General features: G+C 41.6%; 1 protein-coding gene across 1 annotated transcript in view; it reads left to right on the top strand.

Annotated features, from left to right (window-relative positions):
• The first annotated feature begins 2505 nt into the window (after positions 1–2505).
• Positions 2506–19342, top strand: part of DAPK2 (death associated protein kinase 2) — a 91958-nt gene continuing 75121 nt past the window's right edge. Inside the window, exons 1-2 of the mRNA XM_075855146.1 lie at positions 2506–2593; positions 16825–16924. Of these exons, the coding sequence (XP_075711261.1) occupies positions 16863–16924 (62 nt within the window). The 5' untranslated portion in view covers positions 2506–2593; positions 16825–16862. The remainder of the gene's footprint in view (positions 2594–16824; positions 16925–19342) is intronic.

Genomic DNA, 19342 nt, shown 5'->3' on the forward strand with positions numbered 1-19342 from the left:
CACGGTCGTGTGCATTGGCCATAGAAATGAATGGGGTCACAATTCTCCCGTGGATTTTCGGGGGAATTGCGGCCGCAAAAGCACATTCGTGTGCATGAGGCATTAGTATTTGATCATGGGGTGTGGCATAGCTCCCAACCGTCCTGGATCCGACGGGACAGTCCCGGTTTCTCACCGCTGTCCCGCCAGGCGCTGCAGCTGTATCAAAACAGCTGATCGCTGCTGACAGGCGCCCTGCATGCCAGACGACTGCAGCAGCGATCAGCGTCACAAGAAGGTAGGAGTCTTGCGGCGGTGTTCTGACTGGGATCGATGCCGACCCGGGAGTGGACCAGTCCAGTCACCTGACCTGTCATCTGACCACACCGGGCAGGTGACAGGTCAGGTGACTGGACTGGTCCACTCCCGGGCCGGCATCGACACCAGTGAGAACGCCGCTGCAAGACTCCTGCCTTCTTCTGACGGTGAGTGACGTCAAAGCAGAGTGGAGAGTGGCAGCAGTAGGCTACCTCTACTGCTCTCCGCTCTGGCGGCATAGTGGCACAAAGTATAAGGGGGTTGTGTGGCACTATGTACAAGTGGGGAGGGGGTTGTGTGGCACTATGTACAAGGGGAGGGGGGTTGTGTGGCACTATGTACAAGGGGGAAGTGTGGTTGTGTGGCACTATGTACAAGGGGGAGGGGGTTGTGTGGCGCTATGTACAAAATTGGGCTGTTTGTGGCACTATGTACAGGGGGAGCTGTGTGTGGCGCTATGTACAGGGGTGGTCTGTGTGTGGAGCTATCTACAGGGGGGCTGTGTGTGGAGCTTTCTACAGGGGGGCTGTGTGTGGCGCTATCTACAGGGTGGCTGTGTGTGGAGCTATCTAAAGGCGGCTGTGTTTGAGCTATCTACAGGGGGGCTGTGTGTGGAGCGATCTACGAGGGGGCTCTGATGGATGATTTTTTTCATTGACCAGTAGCAGAGTTACTCCCCATCATGTAACTCTGCTACCTGTCAATTGAAAAGTCATCAACCATAGGGTCTCCCTCTTGACTTTCATTGTTCTCAGCCTTTTGGTTTGTCCTGCAGCTGCTGCTGCCGTGATGGGCAAATGTTATACCCAAGTTAGGAAAAGTAACATAAAGACGATATAACCTGAAATATAATATTGGTGATATCCATAGTTTGTTTTTTTTGTAAGTCTAGAGATCTGTAGTGAGAATATGATCTTGTTATTTGAAGAGGGATCTGGCCGTGATTTGATATGTTTTTGCGGGATATTGGTCGTGGTTAGGGGCATGGCTTAAAAATGTCCCTCTTTTCCGAATTCAAAAGTTGGGAGGTATGGGTGTGGTGCAATTTATGATCTGAACAGAGACATCTGCTGTCATGTCAGAGAAGCATGAAGCTACCTGTCTAATGTTCTGTGAGGGTATGTTCACACGAGGTCATTACGTCCGCAAGTACTGGACCAAATACAGTGCAGGGAGTCGGGCTCCTAGCATCATAGTTATGTACGACGCTAGGTGTCCCTGCCTCGCTGCCGGACAACTGTCCCGTACTGAAAACATGATTACAGTACGGGACAGTTGTCCGGCAGCGAGGCAGGGACTCCTAGCGTCGTTCATAACTATGATGCTAGGAGCCCGGCTCCCTGCACTGTGTTCGGTCCGATACTTGCGGCCGAAATACGTCCGTCAATTACGGACGTAATGACCTCGTGTGAACATACCCTAAAGGGAATAGGGGTCATATCCTAATCCAGCATATGAGTCTATGCTGGTTATGGCTATTACAGGACATAGAACTATACTAGTAGGAAATTGGGTTTTCTTTATTGCAAAATTATGAAACATGATTGTAATCTCCACCTGGAGAAAGTAATAGACACATATGCTATATTTACACAATTGTAAATATAGCAGGATATATTGGAGGACACCTGTATTTGAACAATTCCCTAATATGTACGGGATAATGCACCCCCACTGTAAATTCTCAGCATATAAAATGCCACTGAGGAGTTTGTGACCATATAATAGCATGAGGCCACAGGCTGAGAGCATTTATATAGATCACAGCACTCCTAGGTGACTTTGGCCACTTTCACATGGCATTATGGTCAGTATTTGGAAGCCAATATCAGAAGTGGGTCTAAAAAACAGAAGGCGTGCAAATCTTTCCATTATACTTCTCTGTTTATGTTTAAGTTATGTTTATGTTGAGGTTGATTTTAATTAAATGCTGATATGAAATATAAAAATACAATAAATACTTTAATATGATAAAGTAAAATAGTATTCATTAAATTAGCAGCCGTAAAAATAATGAATAAATATTTATTAGTAGTAGTAGTAGCAGCAGCAGTAGTAGTATTTGCACAGTGATCCTCTAGAGGTCCTCACAGTTGCGTCCATTTTATTAACTGGGCGTGTAGGACCTGAAATGATCACTAGGCGGCCCTTAGGCTGTGCAATTTAAATGACTAGGGCGAGGGAACGCACTGACAATTACAGAAGTGTTCTTATGACAGAGATGTAGGGGAGGGAGTGCGAAGTAGACGTCTGCAAGTTCTATAACTGTCTTGGACTGGCCTGACTGGCACAGCAGGTACGTCTTATTATCTTGGGAATGGTCTGTAATGTTCCTGTAAGGGGTAGATGAAGGCTCTCTACAGAGATCCTGGTAGAGGCTCTTGAACTGACTATGCTGATGACTGTGAGTATTATCACGATAATATCGTACAATTTCTGGGTGTTTCTTATGCTGAGGGTCTGCAGACGTGACACATGGACAGTGGTAGGGGCTGCCAACTTGAGCTCGCTGTTTCCAAGAACTGGGGGTTGCCAACTTGTGCTCGCTGTTTCCAAGAACTGGACTTATAGATTTAGCTGGTTCTGTATCCAACTTGTGTCCGGGTCCAATCTCTGCCCTATACAAAAACTGTGCAAAATGTATTCTCCTGCGCGTCCCAATGCTTTTAATAGATCAGGGAATTGCAGTTCCCTAATACAATACTATTACCTGCCTGGCTTTTCAGCATCAGGAGCGTTCCAGTAAGAGTATATTCACACACGGCAGATTTGTTGCAAAATTTTCTGCGACTGAAAATCAGATCCATTCTTCTAAATGGGGTTGTTTCTGCAGCATGTGCATGGATTAAGGAGAGTCTCAAATGTCTGCAACAAATCTGCCGCAAGTGAATATATCCTAATAAAATGTCAGACTGCTGGGAACTTAACATTCCATACAGTTCCAGTTTATGGTACACGACAGTCTGTTGATCGGGTGCAGACTGTCCTAAAGCTACTGATAGTCTGAATTCTTCACCACCATCACCCCACCTGACCTGTTTTATTACGGCCGCTCTCCTGCGGTAAATGTGAGTAACTCCAATAACCTGATATTAGGACATTGCTAGATACGCAGTAAGCTCACCTGTGCTTTAACATCTGTAATAAAAAAGAATGGGGTTTTAAAGTCGACTCTCATAAATATTACATTGCTACATACTAACATGTAGTAATTATACATGTATGACATGGAGGTTTTTTGGAATCCTATCACTAGGTGTCTATTATTATTCCGACCCAAAAGTGAGACAGTTTGGTTTAAGTCTGGAACAAGACATTTGGATGGTTGTATTCTCTGTATGAGTCTTTGGGTATTTGTATCTTCTTCAGTCTTCATTGCCTGCGGACCAATAATCTGACTTAAAACTTCTAAATGAACATTGATCTGATACATATACTCATTGAACTACCCCATCTTCACTGTACAAGTCACAGCCCTTGCTGCTACTTTGTCTGGGATACCACTTACCAGGTTCCAATGAACACCAATTTTTACAGAACCCTGGTTGGGAAACACTGAAGGTTCTGTCTGTGTAAATCTCTTACAGAAGAATTGTTGTGCAGTTTGGTAGTAGAGCTCCATAGACCATCCTGGGGCAGTCCCACTTCCAAAGCAAAATTGTAAATCAGAGCTAATTCTAGTGCCGTGGTCTAGTGATGGGCATGAGGCAGGAAACACATTGGCACCCACCTACAGTCTAAGTTTCTTGTATATAGATTATATGCACTTTAACTATGGTACTTGCTGAGTATTGGTACTCATGCCATCTGAGCTGATCCTACCGACGAGGTCTGGCATTACACGAGATTTTCACTATAACTGCACCTGTCACTAAACAAACCTGGCACTCTTGGGGCACGTGGGCACCATTTCCAAAGAAGCTGGAGTGGTGGGAAAATGACTTCACACAAGCCGATAACCGGGATTACATTGTGTCTATATATTGACACAAATTGATTCTCTATATATACTCCAGTCAGTCAAACCGGAGAAATTTTACTTTTCTGTATAGTCTGTGGTTATCTAGGGAACCTCCAGCGATCCTATGGTCATTAGGAGTTTTCACATGTAAAAGTACCCCATTCAGTTCATAGTAACTTAGCGTCACTGAATGCCACATAAAAATGAGCCCGCATAACAAGAAATAGGTGAGTAGTCCACACATAGGTTTATGACCCAGTTCTATGTGCTGGCCAGTAATTAGAGAGTTAATATAGCAAGATGGTGAAACAAGTGAGGAATACTCACATCCCTGGCATGAGCCTTACTTTCTGATAGAAAACCTTTCACAAACAAATGAATATTTACATTAGTCAATGAACCACACCAAGGGCAGCACAACCTTTATCTGGAGGTAAATCAAGGACTGGACTCTACTGCAAACATGTAAATCCACGCCGAGTCTTCTCCACTTCAAACTGAATGGAAGTCAATGGGACGAGTGATGACCAGCACAGATGCAATGGGTGACATTCCTTGGTATCACCAGCAATAAATGTTACTTTTATCGTTTAATGATTTGTGAATTTACACTGGGCTCAGAATTGGTCCAATTGATAATTGCGACATGTAAACGGTCATTAAGTAATGCAAAGTATTGTATCGAGATTTACTTTATTTGTGAACATATAAATAAATACCTTCAGTACTTACAAGATCACCTCCAATACAATTATTGTTTATTTTGTATTTTAATTTGAATATAAGCGTTTTCAATGTTTTTCCTCTGTTCACCTTTTACTGTGCTCTATATATATATATATATATATATATATATTTATATAATTTAGTTTTTTAATTTATATATTGCTGTCCTGTTTTACACAGGACGATTATCGGACAGACGAGCATTAACATAACGCTCGTTGCCGATAATTGCCCTGTGTAAAAAAGGGCAGCGATCAGCAGATGAACGAGCAAACTCTTGATCATTTCCTGATCGTATCGGCCGGTGTAAAAGGGCCTTTAGGCTGGCCATACACTTTAGATAGCTGACGGCGGAATAATCGTTTGGTTGACAGCTATTCCTCCCAACTCCCTTATACTAGTAAAACGTGCATGTGTTTTCAGTAGGGAGGAGAAAGAAAACCGCTGCCAGATTCCTTTTTCAGCGGCTTATCTCTTTACAAATAAAATGAAAAAGGATTGGGAATGTTGAAATATACATGTGGCTGCAATATACATTGGATAGTCAGCCGGTCTCACCGAAATTGTCAGGTTCAGCTAACATATATGTAATGTGTATGGCCACCTTTATCCTAAGATGATATTCATTACACCAATGTGCCTACATTCTCCATTTGCTCGGACCCAATGATTAGTAGGATGTTCAGTCCATTGGGTACTAGATTAAAATTAACTGTAGTGCAATATTACATAGTTTTACCAGTTTATAAATCACTAGTCAGACTGCACATGGAATATTATTTACAGTTTTGGACACCCATCGCCCAAGAAAGATATAGTAGAGCTTAAGCGGGTTCAAAGGCGGGCAACTAAAGTAATAAATGCAATGAGTGGAATACAGTACCCAGATAGATGATTAAAATAAGGATTATTTAGTTTAGAAAAAAGAAGGCTGAGGGGTGGCCTAATAACTATGTATACATATCAAAGGTAAATACAAAGATCTCTCTCATGATCTATTTGTACCCTGTAAATATAACAAGGGGGTATCCTCTACTTCTAGCGGAAAGAAGGTTCCTACACAAACATAGAAGGAGATTATATACTGTAAGAGCAGCGAGACTACGGCACGCTCCTCCAGAGGATAATGTCATTGTAAATTCACTGAAAGAGTTCAAAAGAGGTCTGGGTGCCTTTCTTGAGTGTAATAATATTACTAGTTATGGTTACTAAATATCTAGAGATAGGTTGATGATCCAGGGATTTATTCTGATATATGCCATATTGGACTCGGGAAATAATTTTTGCTGCTGCTGTATTCTGGGGGAGGACACACGCAGCGGAGTCCACACGTGGTCAAAAAGCCCAGGCGGCGGACGCGGATTAAAAATTGATAGTTAATGGCCTGCAGAATCGTGCGGCCATTAACTAACTTAAGCATTATAAACTATATTAATATATTTAAATAATTGTGATGGTTCTGCTTTTTTTTTAATTGTTAGAAAGCTAGCAGTGGTGCTATAGAAACTTACAGTTGTAGTAGAACTCAATATGTCATTGAGCTAACATAACACAGTCGTTTTACCTGCAGTCCAATAGAAAACTTAAGGCAACACTTTATGAGATCATGATGAGTTGTGTTAAAAAAAAACAAATCAGCTCTGCTGCATTGACAAATTTAGCTCTGCTATGTCTGTAAATGAGTCCCATGTGATAATGACCTTTGTTTCTAGTGAGGTGTGGTTCATATAAAGCTCAGACAGATAAAACATAAAGATCTGCAGCACCCTCTAAACTAGAGAAATTCCTTGACAGACCTTGAAAATAAAAAAATAGGGAAATTTGATGGGTCCAGATGTGCGCAACTGATAGAGACCTATTGACACTGACTCCAACGCAGATGTGAACACAGCCTAAGGCCGATCAGCATTTTGCATCAGTATTTGGAAGCCAAAACCAAGAATAGAAAATAAACAGAAAAAGTATAATTGTAAGATTTGCCCTTCTGTGTTATGGGCCCACTCCTGGTTTTGGCTTCCAAATACTGATGCAAAATATTGACCAAAATACTGCCATGTAAAAGGGACCTGAGGGTGAAATCTGTAGTGAACAGCTGCAGCAGAATGAGCATGCTGCGTATTTGAAAATCCGCGGCATGTTCTGATTTCTATGCGGAAAATGTTCCGCAGCATGTGGATGAGATTTATTCAAATATTAAGTACATTGCTGGTACTGTAATCCGCAAAATTTTCATCCCGTGTGGACTAGGCCTAAGGGTCTATTCACATGGTGCAGTAAAATCGCAGTTTGTTGACACAGTTACTGGGAAATCTCAGCAAAACGCAGCAGTTTTTGCGAAATTGCGCCACAACCGCAATTTAACCATGTGGACAGATGCTAGTCGTTGTTGCCAGAGGTGACTAAATACTGTCTTAAAGGGAGGGGATGTTATTTTTTAAGTTCTTTCATGTAATAATTGTAATTAACGCAGATTGCTTTGTGAGGATTTTTTTTTTCTCACTTTGACATTAAAGAGTCTTTTGATCTGTCCAATCTATTGTGAATCAATGTTGTTACACAAATAAACATGAAAATGACAAGGTGGTGGAAGTGTGGAGGTGATGGGCAGAAGAAGGAGTAAGGGCATGACCACACGTGGCGGATTTCCTCCGCAACTGTCCGCATCAATGCCGCACAGAATCTGCGTTGCAGATTCTGCTGCGGATCTGCACAAAATGTGCAGTAAATTGATGCGGACTAGCTGCTGCGGACTGCGGTAAAAGTACTTCCCTTCTCCCTATCAGTGCAGGATAGAGAGAAGGGACAGCACTTTCCCTTGTGAAAGTCAAAGAAATTCATACTTACCGCCCGTTGTCTTGGTGACGCGTCCCTCCTTCGGCATCCAGCCCGATCTCCCTGGATGACGCGGCAGTCCATGTGACCGCTGCAGCCTGTTATTAGCCTGTGATTGGCTGCAGCCGTCACTTAGACTGAAACGTCATCCTGGGAGGCCGGACTGGAGACAGAAGCAGGGAGTTCTCGGTAAGTATGAACTTCATTTTTTTTTACAGATACATGTATATTGGGATCGGTAGTCACTGTCCCGGGTGCAGAAACAGTTACTGCCGATCGCTTAAATCTTTCAGCACCCTGGACAGTGACTATTTACTGACGTCTCCTAGCAACGCTCCCGTCATTACGGGAGCCCCATTGACTTCCTCAGTCTGGCTGTAGACCTAGAAATACATAGGTCCAGCCAGAATGAAGAAATGTCAAGTTAAAAAAGCAAGACGGATCCGCAGCACACATAACATGTGCATGACAGCTGCGGACTTCATTGCGGAAATTAGAATCTCCATTGAAGTCAATGGAGAAATTCCGCCATGAGTCCGCCACTGCTCCGCAACAGACAGAGCATGCTGCGGACACCAAATTCCGCTCCGCAGCCTATGCTCCGCAGCGGAATTTTACGCCTCGTCTAAACGAACACTGCTAAATTAAAGTGTAAGTCAAGGGACAAACGGCTCCGCTGCGGATTAACGCTGCGGAGTGTCCGCAGCGGAATTTAAGTGAAATTCCGCCACGTGTGAACCCAGCCTAAGTCACTGAGAGGCCAAGGAAAAAAGGAAAAGATACATGAGACTTGAGAACGATGTTAACCACATCCTTTCCCTCTCTTGAACATTGCTGATGATGGTCATTAAAGGGGTCGTCTCATGACAGATATTTATGGCATATCCACAAGGTATACCATGAATGTCTGATAGATGCGGGTCCCACCTATGAGAGTTGCACTTATCTCCCTAATGGGGGTCCCCGACCCCGTCCCTCCTGGAGACACTGCCACCTGGAAGGGAATCGATGCAGAGCAGGACAGGATTACGGAAACTGGTGAGCTCGCTGAGGTACGCTGTTTCTATAACTCCAATAGAAGTGAATGGGAGTTACGGAAACAGTGTAGCACATCGAACTACACTGTTTCTGTAATTGAGTGCAGGACGGGGTTAGGGGACCCCTATTTAGGACAAAAATCGCAGAGGTAGGAACCACATCTTGCAGACAATTATTGCATATCCTGTGGTTAATTGTTAGTACGTATTCACATGTTGCAGTTGAATAATTTTTTTTGTCGTGATTTAGGAGCAACGTGTGAATACACACTCGCTCTCATGTCAGTGATCTTGGACAGCAAAGGGCAGGTTTGATTTTTGACTCTCTTAGATTTAGCTGTTAAATTAGTTTCACACACAGCGTTTTAATGCGTTTTCTGGAAAAACACTGCGGCCAGATGCCTTCCCTTTCAAGGGCATATCTCATACGTCCTGGCAGGAAGGCACTTCAGTATTCAAGGATGTATTTTTAGTTCTAGCTGCGATCTAGCTGGAGCTGGAACAATTTGAAGTGAGAGCTGACTATACTTACAGCTCTCACGTCCATCCGTGCTCCTAATGGCTATAACTCAAGCTGAATCGTGACTAGAGAAAATCCTGGGCTTGTATGAAAGCCAAGAATCTAGCAACGATCCAGCCTTAATTAGAGCAGGTTTAAATGAGAACTGCATCATTTTGCACCTCCCATTTCAGCTTGTGTAAAGGAGGAGAGGGGGACTAGCTGGGGGACATGCTGGCAGCATGCAGGGGCTGGAGGAGAAGCTATGCTCCTCCTGTCCCAGTAGGGCTGTAGATGACCCCAGGGGAATGGGTAACATTAGCTTTCTTCATACTATCATGCCCCCTTATCAATCAGAGAACACACTTGCTCTCTGGTTGTCACATATGAGGGCTCTCTTTTTTCAGAAAAGGAGTGAGAAGATGAGTTTATCTAATCAACTCTTTGGTCCTAGGTAGATCGTTTATTGACTCCATGACCCAGCTATATACCAATTTCCAAATCGTGGGAAATCAAATAAGTTGCCCAAGCACTTGTACCACACATAAACATCAATAAAGTTTGTACATTTTACACTGTCCCTATCCTGTCCATACCTGATCTTGAGCATAAAATTCGCTGACCACTTCTATAGTGATATTTGTTACACCATACAGTCATAGCAATAACGATTATCACTAGAGAAGAATGTCTAATATATTAGATGGAAAAGATTTCTGTCAGTCAGGAAAGAAATTTTCATCCAATGACAGTCACCATAAATGATAGTTTCCAACTAGTTCCACAAAAAGAAGTTGAAATTTTTTTGATTATGTTTAGGAATTTGCCATTCCTAATTAGGGTTAGGGTATGTTCATGCATTGCGGACAATTTGTGCTTTTTGCAATGATTCGCAGAATCACGACAAAAAAGAGTGGTTTTGCTGTACTTATTTATTTTTTTAAATCGCTGCAAAAAAAGTGTGATTTGACCGCAACGTGTAAACACAGCCTTAAAGAGGCTCTGTCACCAGATTCTCAAATCCCTATCTCCTATTGCATGTGATCGGCGCTGCAATGTAGATAACAGTGCCGTTTTTTGTTTTTTTTTAAACGTTCATTTTTGGACAATTTATGAGCTATTTTATATATATGCAAATGAGCTTTGAAATGGACAATTGGGCGTTTTTTTTTTCGTTATGTCCAACTGGGCATGTATTGTGTTTTTAACTGGGCGTGTTTACGTGTATGACGCTGACCAATCAGTGACCAGTCAGCGTCATACACTCCTCTCCATTCATTTACACAGCAGCGATGTGCAGCCACATACACAGAGATTAACGTTAATCAAGTGTCCTGATAATGAATACACATGACCTCCAGCCTGGACATCATGTGTATTCAGAATCCTGACACTTCTGAATCTTTTCTGTGAGATTCCAGCAAACCACGCGTAATCTCGCGAGATTACGGAGGTAAACGAGATTTCGTTTCCCTTGCTGGAAATCTCAAAGAAAAGAGTCAGAAGTGTCAGGATTCTGAATACACATGATGTCCAGGCTGGAGGTCGTGTGTATTCATTATCAGGACACTTGATTAACGTTAATCTCTGTTTATGTGGCTGCACATCGCTGCTGTGTAAATAAATGGAGAGGAGTGTATGACGCTGACTGGTCACTGATTGGTCAGCGTCATACAAGTAAACACGCCCAGTTAAAAACACAATACACGCCCAGTTGGACATAACGAATAAAAACGCCCAGTTGTCAATTTCAAAGCTCATTTGCATATATATAAAATAGCTCATAACTTGGCCAAAAATGAACGTTTAAAAAAAAACAAACACGTTACTGTTATCTACATTGCAGCGCCGATCACATGCAATAGGAGATAGGGATTTGAGAATCTGGTGAGAGAGCCTCTTTAAAATTTGTAATGGGGGATGGAACATTTAATTTGCATGCAAAAATTTGTTGGTGCATTCTTGTGGTTTTGGTGTGGTTTTTTTTTAACACATGCACCTGTGAACATAGACACAGTACATTTTTCTGCTTGAGTACGCATTTTAGTCACAAAGTTGAATTCACATTCAATTTTTGCTTATGATCACCATTTGATGCAAAGTTGCATGAAGGTAGTTGTGTGTATAAAGAACTAAGCTGTATTTTCATACACGTATGCTATGCGCACTCAAAAATGTAGATTTTGGTAGCACAGTAGCCTTTTGTCATGTGTAGTATATATTTTTAACGCATTTGCAGATGACAGCTAAGTATTGTATGGCTACTGTTTCCGTCGTTTTTCAGAGCATGAGCTCTTGTTGAGGTCAACGTTTGTGTATATATGAACTTTGCACACCTTGGTCTATTATCTGTACATTATTTTTATGTGTAAACCTTTGCTTGTTTGTGAGTTTCAGGTGCTAATGTATGTTATAATGCATTTTTTTTATTACTTCCTGTTTGCCACATATTTACATGAATGTGAACATGACTGGCAACATTACGCCAAGATAATTGCAATCGTCAGGTTGTCTGCTTTTAGGAAATATATAGGGCTTGGGGGTGCACTCACTTTTTAAGGTGTGTGATCCTTGTATTTTATAGGTTGCTACATTTTTAAAATTTCCAGCTTATAACCAGATTTTTGGTCTCTTTAATTCCGGTTATTTTATGAAGACATTTGCATGTAGACATAGGCATAAGTGTTATGTATGAACTCTGCACATAGGGAACTTTTATATTTAGGATGTGTGGTGCATCAAATTTCGCATGACGATGCCTGTATGTCTAAAGTGCTGAATAGCAGTTTGACAATATGCCAGGTTTCTACTTTCCTAAAATATATAGGTATGGGGGTTTAGTAAGATTCTTTATTTTGTAATTTAGGTTTTATTTGTACATTTGTCCAGGCTATCGGAGGTGAAAAATGTCCAAAAAAAAAAACCCTGGCATCGATAGGGGTAAAGTCTGTAATGAAATATAAGAATGCCTATGTACAACATTGTTTTTATCAAAAAGCTGCAAACGCAACCTTTTTTCCCCATAGGCTTCTCTATAGACCTTCAAAAAAGCCAGGAAAAAAAAGGATTTTACTAATTTCCACTAAATAAAAAACGCCACTAAAATAGCATTTAAAATTCCAGAAAATTCTGGCATTTTTAAATCTTTTTATAAAATTCAATTACATTCAAGCACATCTTTGAATAGTGACAGTGTATAAATACCCTCCTGTAGTACTCACTAAACTATTATATAATCAATGTATTTTCATTGCTGAAAATTCAGACCAAACATCAGAACTACCTTAGATTTTAAAGTGAGTCAAAGGCCCATTTTACACGGTCATAATATGGCTGCATTTTAGGATTCTATTTAGGGCTACATCAACTGGACTCTGCATAGTTCTGCTGTGACCTATGTTCAGTTCAGTACAAACTGTGCAGGGTCTGGGTGTTGCAGCTGTAATACAGACTTTAAAGCAGGGATGGGGAACGTCCCGCCTTATACGGCCCGTGGGATCATTTGGTCCAGCCCGACCTCACTCTGATCGTGAGTCCACTCTATACACACACACACACACACACACACACACACATTTAGGAGCAGGAGAAGGGCGGACGGAGCCAAGTAAGGCGGCGGCAGCAGCGGCGGTCTGAGTGAGGTCAGTGACGTGAGGCCAGGTGACCAGACTGTTCCACTCCAGGGCCGGCACAGTCTAGTGACCTTAACTCAAGTCGGTGACATGGGACCAGGTGACTGGACTGGTCCACTTCCGTCACAGCACGCCCCGACTTCACTATGACCGCCGCTGCCGTCGTGTCATTCCCTCCTTGGCTCCATCCGCCCGCTTTACTTACTCGAAGTGAGGTCCAGGTGACTTAAAGGAGCTTTTTCCATCAAGGACATTTATGATATATCCACAGGATATGTAATAAATGTTCAATAGATGCGGGTCCCACCTCTGTGTCCCAGATCTATCTCAAGAACGGGGCCCCTAAACACCATTCTACCTCTTTGTGTTGTGGCTGAATCTTGTGATTTCCAACCATGAAAAAGAAAACAGTGTAGCTTGCTGATCTACGCTGTTTCCGTAAGTCCCATAGAACTGAATAGTAGTTACGGAAACAACGTAACTTGCATGCTACACTGCTTCTGTAACTGCTATTCACTACTATGGGAGTTATGGAAACAGCGCAGCTCAGCGAGCTACGCTGTTTTCTTCTTCATCGTTGGAAATCAGCCAGAACATCAATACGAGCAATACAGCTGCTCAGTATAGAGAATACAGAACAGCTGTATCTCCAAAAGTAAAACGAATTTTTAATAAAAACTATTTACAAAGTTACACTAAACACACTGACTAATCTATTTATTAAATTAAAAAAAATAAAAAAGCCCTCAATGGTGTCCATAGCGTTTACAATGTGCCAAAATGACAGCTTATAGGGGAGAATACCTCTGTACATACAGAGTCCGATAGAACATGTCATAATTTATTCTCTTTTGGATTCTTATGGAAAAAAGCTCCATATGCCTCTATATGAAATTGGAGACATATGGAGGTACAGGGCTTATGCACCTCTATAGCAGACCTTATATGACTCGATACAAAACTGAGCTGTAATATGCCCTTGTTCATGAGCCTTTAAAGGGGTGACAGTGACGTTGGCAGAAGTTGTGGAGTTTCCAGGCAGAGCATCAGCTGATGCTCTGCTAGGGGACTCCAGCGATATGAAACCCCTGAATTGACCAAATATGGACGTCGGGAGCAGGGCTGGAGTCCCGAGCAAAGCGCTAGCTGATGCTCTGCTCGGGACTCAAGCAATAGGCAATGTGACAGCACCTTGCGGGCATGTTCACGAACAGCACATGAAGCAAGAGCCCAGTCACGTTGGGGCCGTGTCGGAGCATCATCATTATTAGAAAAGCTCCAGCACTTCCTGAATAATTCATGTGGTTTGAACTGCACCATTTAGCACAGATTTTTTAATTAAAGTATGTTAGTAAGTTACTTAGTTTCACATAAATATATTATTGCAGTGCAATTTTTGGTCCCTGGATTTTAACCCCTTTAATCTCTTTGCTAAGATCACTTACAAAAGGAAAAGTAAGGCCTACCTGAATGTCTCCCAGCCAGCATGAATCTGATACCTGAGATATGTTGTGTGTATGTTGCCGATTTGTGCTGTAATTGCTGTTGTACAATGTGAAAAGTGGTTTATCAGGTTCTGCACATAAAAAGATAGAAGTGGCTAAAAATAGTTACATTTCTTTGAATTGGATAAGAAAAGAGAAAGCAGGAAGTGGGGTAAAACAACGCCAAATTCTACAAGGATAACCCTTTATCCTCTAATTCAAAACCAAATGGTAGAAAACAAGGTGCAAACATAAAAAACAAACAAACACTGAGTTATATACAATAATTCTAAGAACATAAAAACTAATAAAATCACTGTAAAACAGTGGACAACTTAATAAAAAGTAACATAAGTAACGTTCACCTTTGGTTCACACAGGTATTAGGGCATGACCACACATGGCGGAATTCCTCCGCAACTGTCCGCATCAATGCCGCACAGAATCTGCGTTGCAGATTCTGCAGCGGATCTGCATAAAATGTGCAGAAAATTGATGCGGACTGGCCGCTGCGGACTGCAGGAAAAGTGCTTCTCTTCTCCCTATTCAGTGCAGGATAGAGAGAAGGGACAGCACTTTCCCTAGTGAAAGTCAAAGAAATTCATACTTACCGCCCGTTGTCTTGGTGACGCGTCCCTCTTTCGGCATCCGGCCCGACCTCCCTGGATGACGCTCCAGTCCATGTGACCGCTGCAGCCTGTGCTTGGCCTGTGATTGGCTGCAGCCGTCACTTACACTGAAACGTCATCCTGGGAGGCCGGACTGTAGACAGACGCAGGGAGTTCTCGGTAAGTATGAACTTATATTTTTTTTTACAGATACATGTATATTGAGATCGGTAGTCACTGTCCCGGGTGCAGAAACAGTTACTGCCGATCGCGTAACTCTTTCAGCACCCTGGACAGTGACTATTTACAGACGTCTCCTAGCAACGCTCCCATCATTACGGGAGCCCCATTGACTTCCTCAGTCTGGCTGTAGACCTAGAAATACATAGGTCCAGCCAGAATGAAGAAATGTCATGGTAGTAAAAACAATACGCTCCGCAGCACACATAACATCTGCGGACTTCATTGCGGAATTTTGACTCTCCATTGAAGTCAATGGAGAAATTCCGCCATGAGTCCGCAACCAGTCCGCCACTGCTCCGCAACAGACAGAGCATGCTGCGGACACCAAATTCCGCTCCGCAGCCTATGCTCCGCAGCGGAATTGTACGCATCGTGTAAACGAACACTGCTAAATTAAAGTGAAAGTCAATGGAGAAACGGCTCCGCTGCGGATTAACGCTGCGGAGTGTCCGCAGCGGAATTTAAGTGAAATTCCGCTATGTGTGAACCCGCCCTTAAAAGGTATTTAATAATCCCTAATACATTTCTATTGGGGAATTGCAAACTTAATTATTCAAACATTATTTATGGATTCAGTGGACAATAGGATAACAGCAATGAAGAAAACAGCCCCCCACCGCCGCTCTACTGGTCTATTTGGCCTCGCTGAAGCTATTTTCCTTGGTTTGTGATATGGATTCACACTAAGGTTCCGGAGATTAGTTCTCCTGTCCATCAATATTCACCAAGTGTGAACAGACCCATTACATTTTTCCTTTGCTATATGGGTTATCCGTTCCTGTTTTAGGTGACTAATGACAGAAGGAAGAATAGATCTTTCTATTGGAAGCATCATTTTGGCTTCGGTTGTGATGTATGTCCTTTTACCAGGTCACTATTTGCCTGGTAACAAATTCTTACACTTTGAGGGGAGATTTCTGCATGAAGATAACATGAAAATGACGGCTTCATTTACTCAGGATTACTCACTTAACATGTGAATACTTGTTCAATTTCGTAGGCCTTAGTAGAAATGCTGTAAACATTTCAGGATAGTTGAACACTGAGAATTCCTGAAGTTTTTCCTAATACTCGCTTGGCACTCACCGCTGACTATACAGGTTCAGCCCACATGTGTCACTTTGCTCATTGAAGAAGAGTGTGATCCGTAAGAAGACATCTCATGAAGATTACGATGACCTCATATGAAGTTTGTTTTATCATAAGCTTCATGCTGAGCGATGCCTATGGGAAGTTGCGTGATAAAACTTGACTGTTCAAGAAAAACCATCTGAGATGCATCTACAGCGCAGTGCTTCTATAATACAAGGGGATGCATTATTATTTGGAGACATGCCGTCTTTTTATATTAGGAACATTACAATATTCTAGGAAATGCCTTCTGCTGTCCCATGTGGACATAATATGATAATACTAAAAAATATGCAGGACATATGTCGAGATACCGTGCTATGTAGGTCATTTCTGCACAGTTCACACTACTCAAACCATATGTTTTTCTGCAGCCTTCTCCCATGAAGTTTCTCTGACGTGAAGACGTAGCATGGCTGTGTTCAAGCAGCAGAAGGTGGAAGACCTGTACATCATAGCCGATGAGCTAGGAAGGTAACATGAGGCTTATTTACAGCTCTTACAGGATTATAGAACCTAAAATAATAATGTGACTCGTTTCAGGACTGTTGACAGTGCTGCAGCTGCTTGTTTGTGTCAATGTGACATGATTAAAGGTAACTAAACCGGAAAAGAGATCTTATTTTTATGCTATTTCATGGGATGACCTGTGGCCATATTAAAAAAAATATCAGAACACGGATTGCGTTAAAATCCTATAAAGTTATACAAAGATCTAATTAATGTGGTTTTTCATCACTAAAATAAAAGCAGTAGAATTTTGTAAATAGTTTTTCTTTAAGTAGCACACCACAAAAAACACTCAATAGATTTCCAGCGTATTCAGTCAGTTACCTGTGTGTTAGTTATATCATATATAGATGGTGAATTCATTACTTGCAAGGACTTCAATATATTCATGAATATCTTTTTTGCATAACTAACTCTACTCTAGAACTCAATACTTAAAGGGTTATTCCTATCTTAAAAAAATAATGGTATATCGCTAGCACATGCCATTTTCCAAAGGTCGGACCCCTACCGATCCTGAGAAGGAAGAGTCAATAACGCTGATTTAGCGCTGCATCTTCTTCACTGTTTTTCCCTGCGCAGCAGCGCACAGGCCACCCTCTGTGCAGGGGACTGCAGCACAGCCCCATTCAAGTGAATTTACTGCAGTTCATTGCACAGCCTTGTGGGCAGGAACGCCGCTGCGCAGAGAAACTTAGAAGGGGATGAAGCGCTAAATCAGAGTTCCATTCTCAGGGTGGCAGGGGTCCCAGAGGTCGGACCGCCACCGATCATAAAGTGATGTCATCTCCTACAGAAACAACCCCATCAGATGAATGGAAGTAGATTTGTTGCAGAAATTTTTGCAACTGAAAATAGTTGCTCGTGAATAGACCCAAAATATTCAAAAACTTGGCATAGAACACACAGAACAGCTCTGTCAGCATTAAGAAAAAACTGAAAAGGGGTGGAAAAAGACTCAGAATATGCAGGCTAGGCACAATACTTAGGCTACACTACATTGGTATTTTTTTTTCCATTAGATATGCTTTAAATTTGTTTATCGTATATATATACCACAGGAACATGCTTCATTCAAGTCTTGTGTCCAATCCTTTCACTGTGCACTACAAGAATAAAACCCAGCATTGGCTTAAGAGGTTCACATATTTTTTATTATGAGGCTGACGATTAGCTGTTTGCTGAAGGTCCTGCTGCTGAAGTTGAATGGCCAACCATGTAATAGGTGGCCATGCCGAGTCTGCTAGTGAGAGCAGCTCTTGGCTCTCCGCTTTGGCTAATATAGGGGGTATCAAGCAGTGGCCACCTAATCTATGACGTCCATATACCGTAATAGGATATATTGCTAGAAGTTGTTTTATTGAGAGAGAAAAAGGATGAAAAAGACAGAACGAAAGAAGGATCTTTATAAAGACATAAACAAATATATTTCTGAGTGGGATAGTATTGTAACTAAATTGAGCAATGAATTGCTCTTACGGCTCATCTGTTGTTCTAGTGACTGATCAGTGCCCGACGTTTTTAACAAATTCCCCATGACGTGGGACTGTTTTTGTACTTGGAATGATTTGCAGATGAACCCTGTATTACATCAGACTTTGAGGTTTTAGAACAAGAGATGAGAAAAGCTAGTGTCATAGTGACAGGGAGAATAGTTGGAGGAATGTGCCAGAGGACAGGATAATTTACTATGTAACAGGAGGTGATCTAGAGCTAAATGTCAGATGTGACCCCCATTCTGCCATTTGCAGGTCTACAAATGGCAAATTTCTATTTTCCTTGTTTTGTGGCTTTTTGATGTCAAATATATAATTTATTGAAATGTTAACTCTAGTAGAAGTACATTTTTCAAACCACAACAAGTTTAGATCCTATGGTACACTCTTCTGATCTTTGCTTTACTTATTGTGATTCAAAAAGTATTGTCTTTTTGGAATTATTACACAATAGGTGCTGCTACTTTATCTAAAAGGTCATTCAATTTAAGTATTCCATACTTTTTCACCCTTTGTAAGAGAACTTGGTGGGATTATGGACTAATATGGTTACATGTAGGCTTTCAAAAAATAATGACTCATGAATGAGATTCCTACTTTTAATATAGAATTCAAACCAACAACACAAAAAAGAGTTTGTAGCCAAACATATGTATAAATAATAAATATTTTTATTGACACATATTAACAAATGATTTAAAAGTATGACAAAAGGACAAGACCCTAGTAAAAAGGATTGGGAGCGGTTACTGATATATCTAGTAAGAACATGGGAAATAAAGATGCTGTCCACTAGTTCCGATCAGTACAGAAAATTCCCCTTTTAAATTGTGAACAAGTGAGCCAAAAATAGAGATGCTATATAGCTCAAAATCATCAGATATAA

The sequence above is a fragment of the Rhinoderma darwinii genome, chromosome 3 (assembly GCF_050947455.1).
Source record: "Rhinoderma darwinii isolate aRhiDar2 chromosome 3, aRhiDar2.hap1, whole genome shotgun sequence".
Classification (NCBI taxonomy): Eukaryota; Metazoa; Chordata; class Amphibia; order Anura; family Rhinodermatidae; genus Rhinoderma; species Rhinoderma darwinii.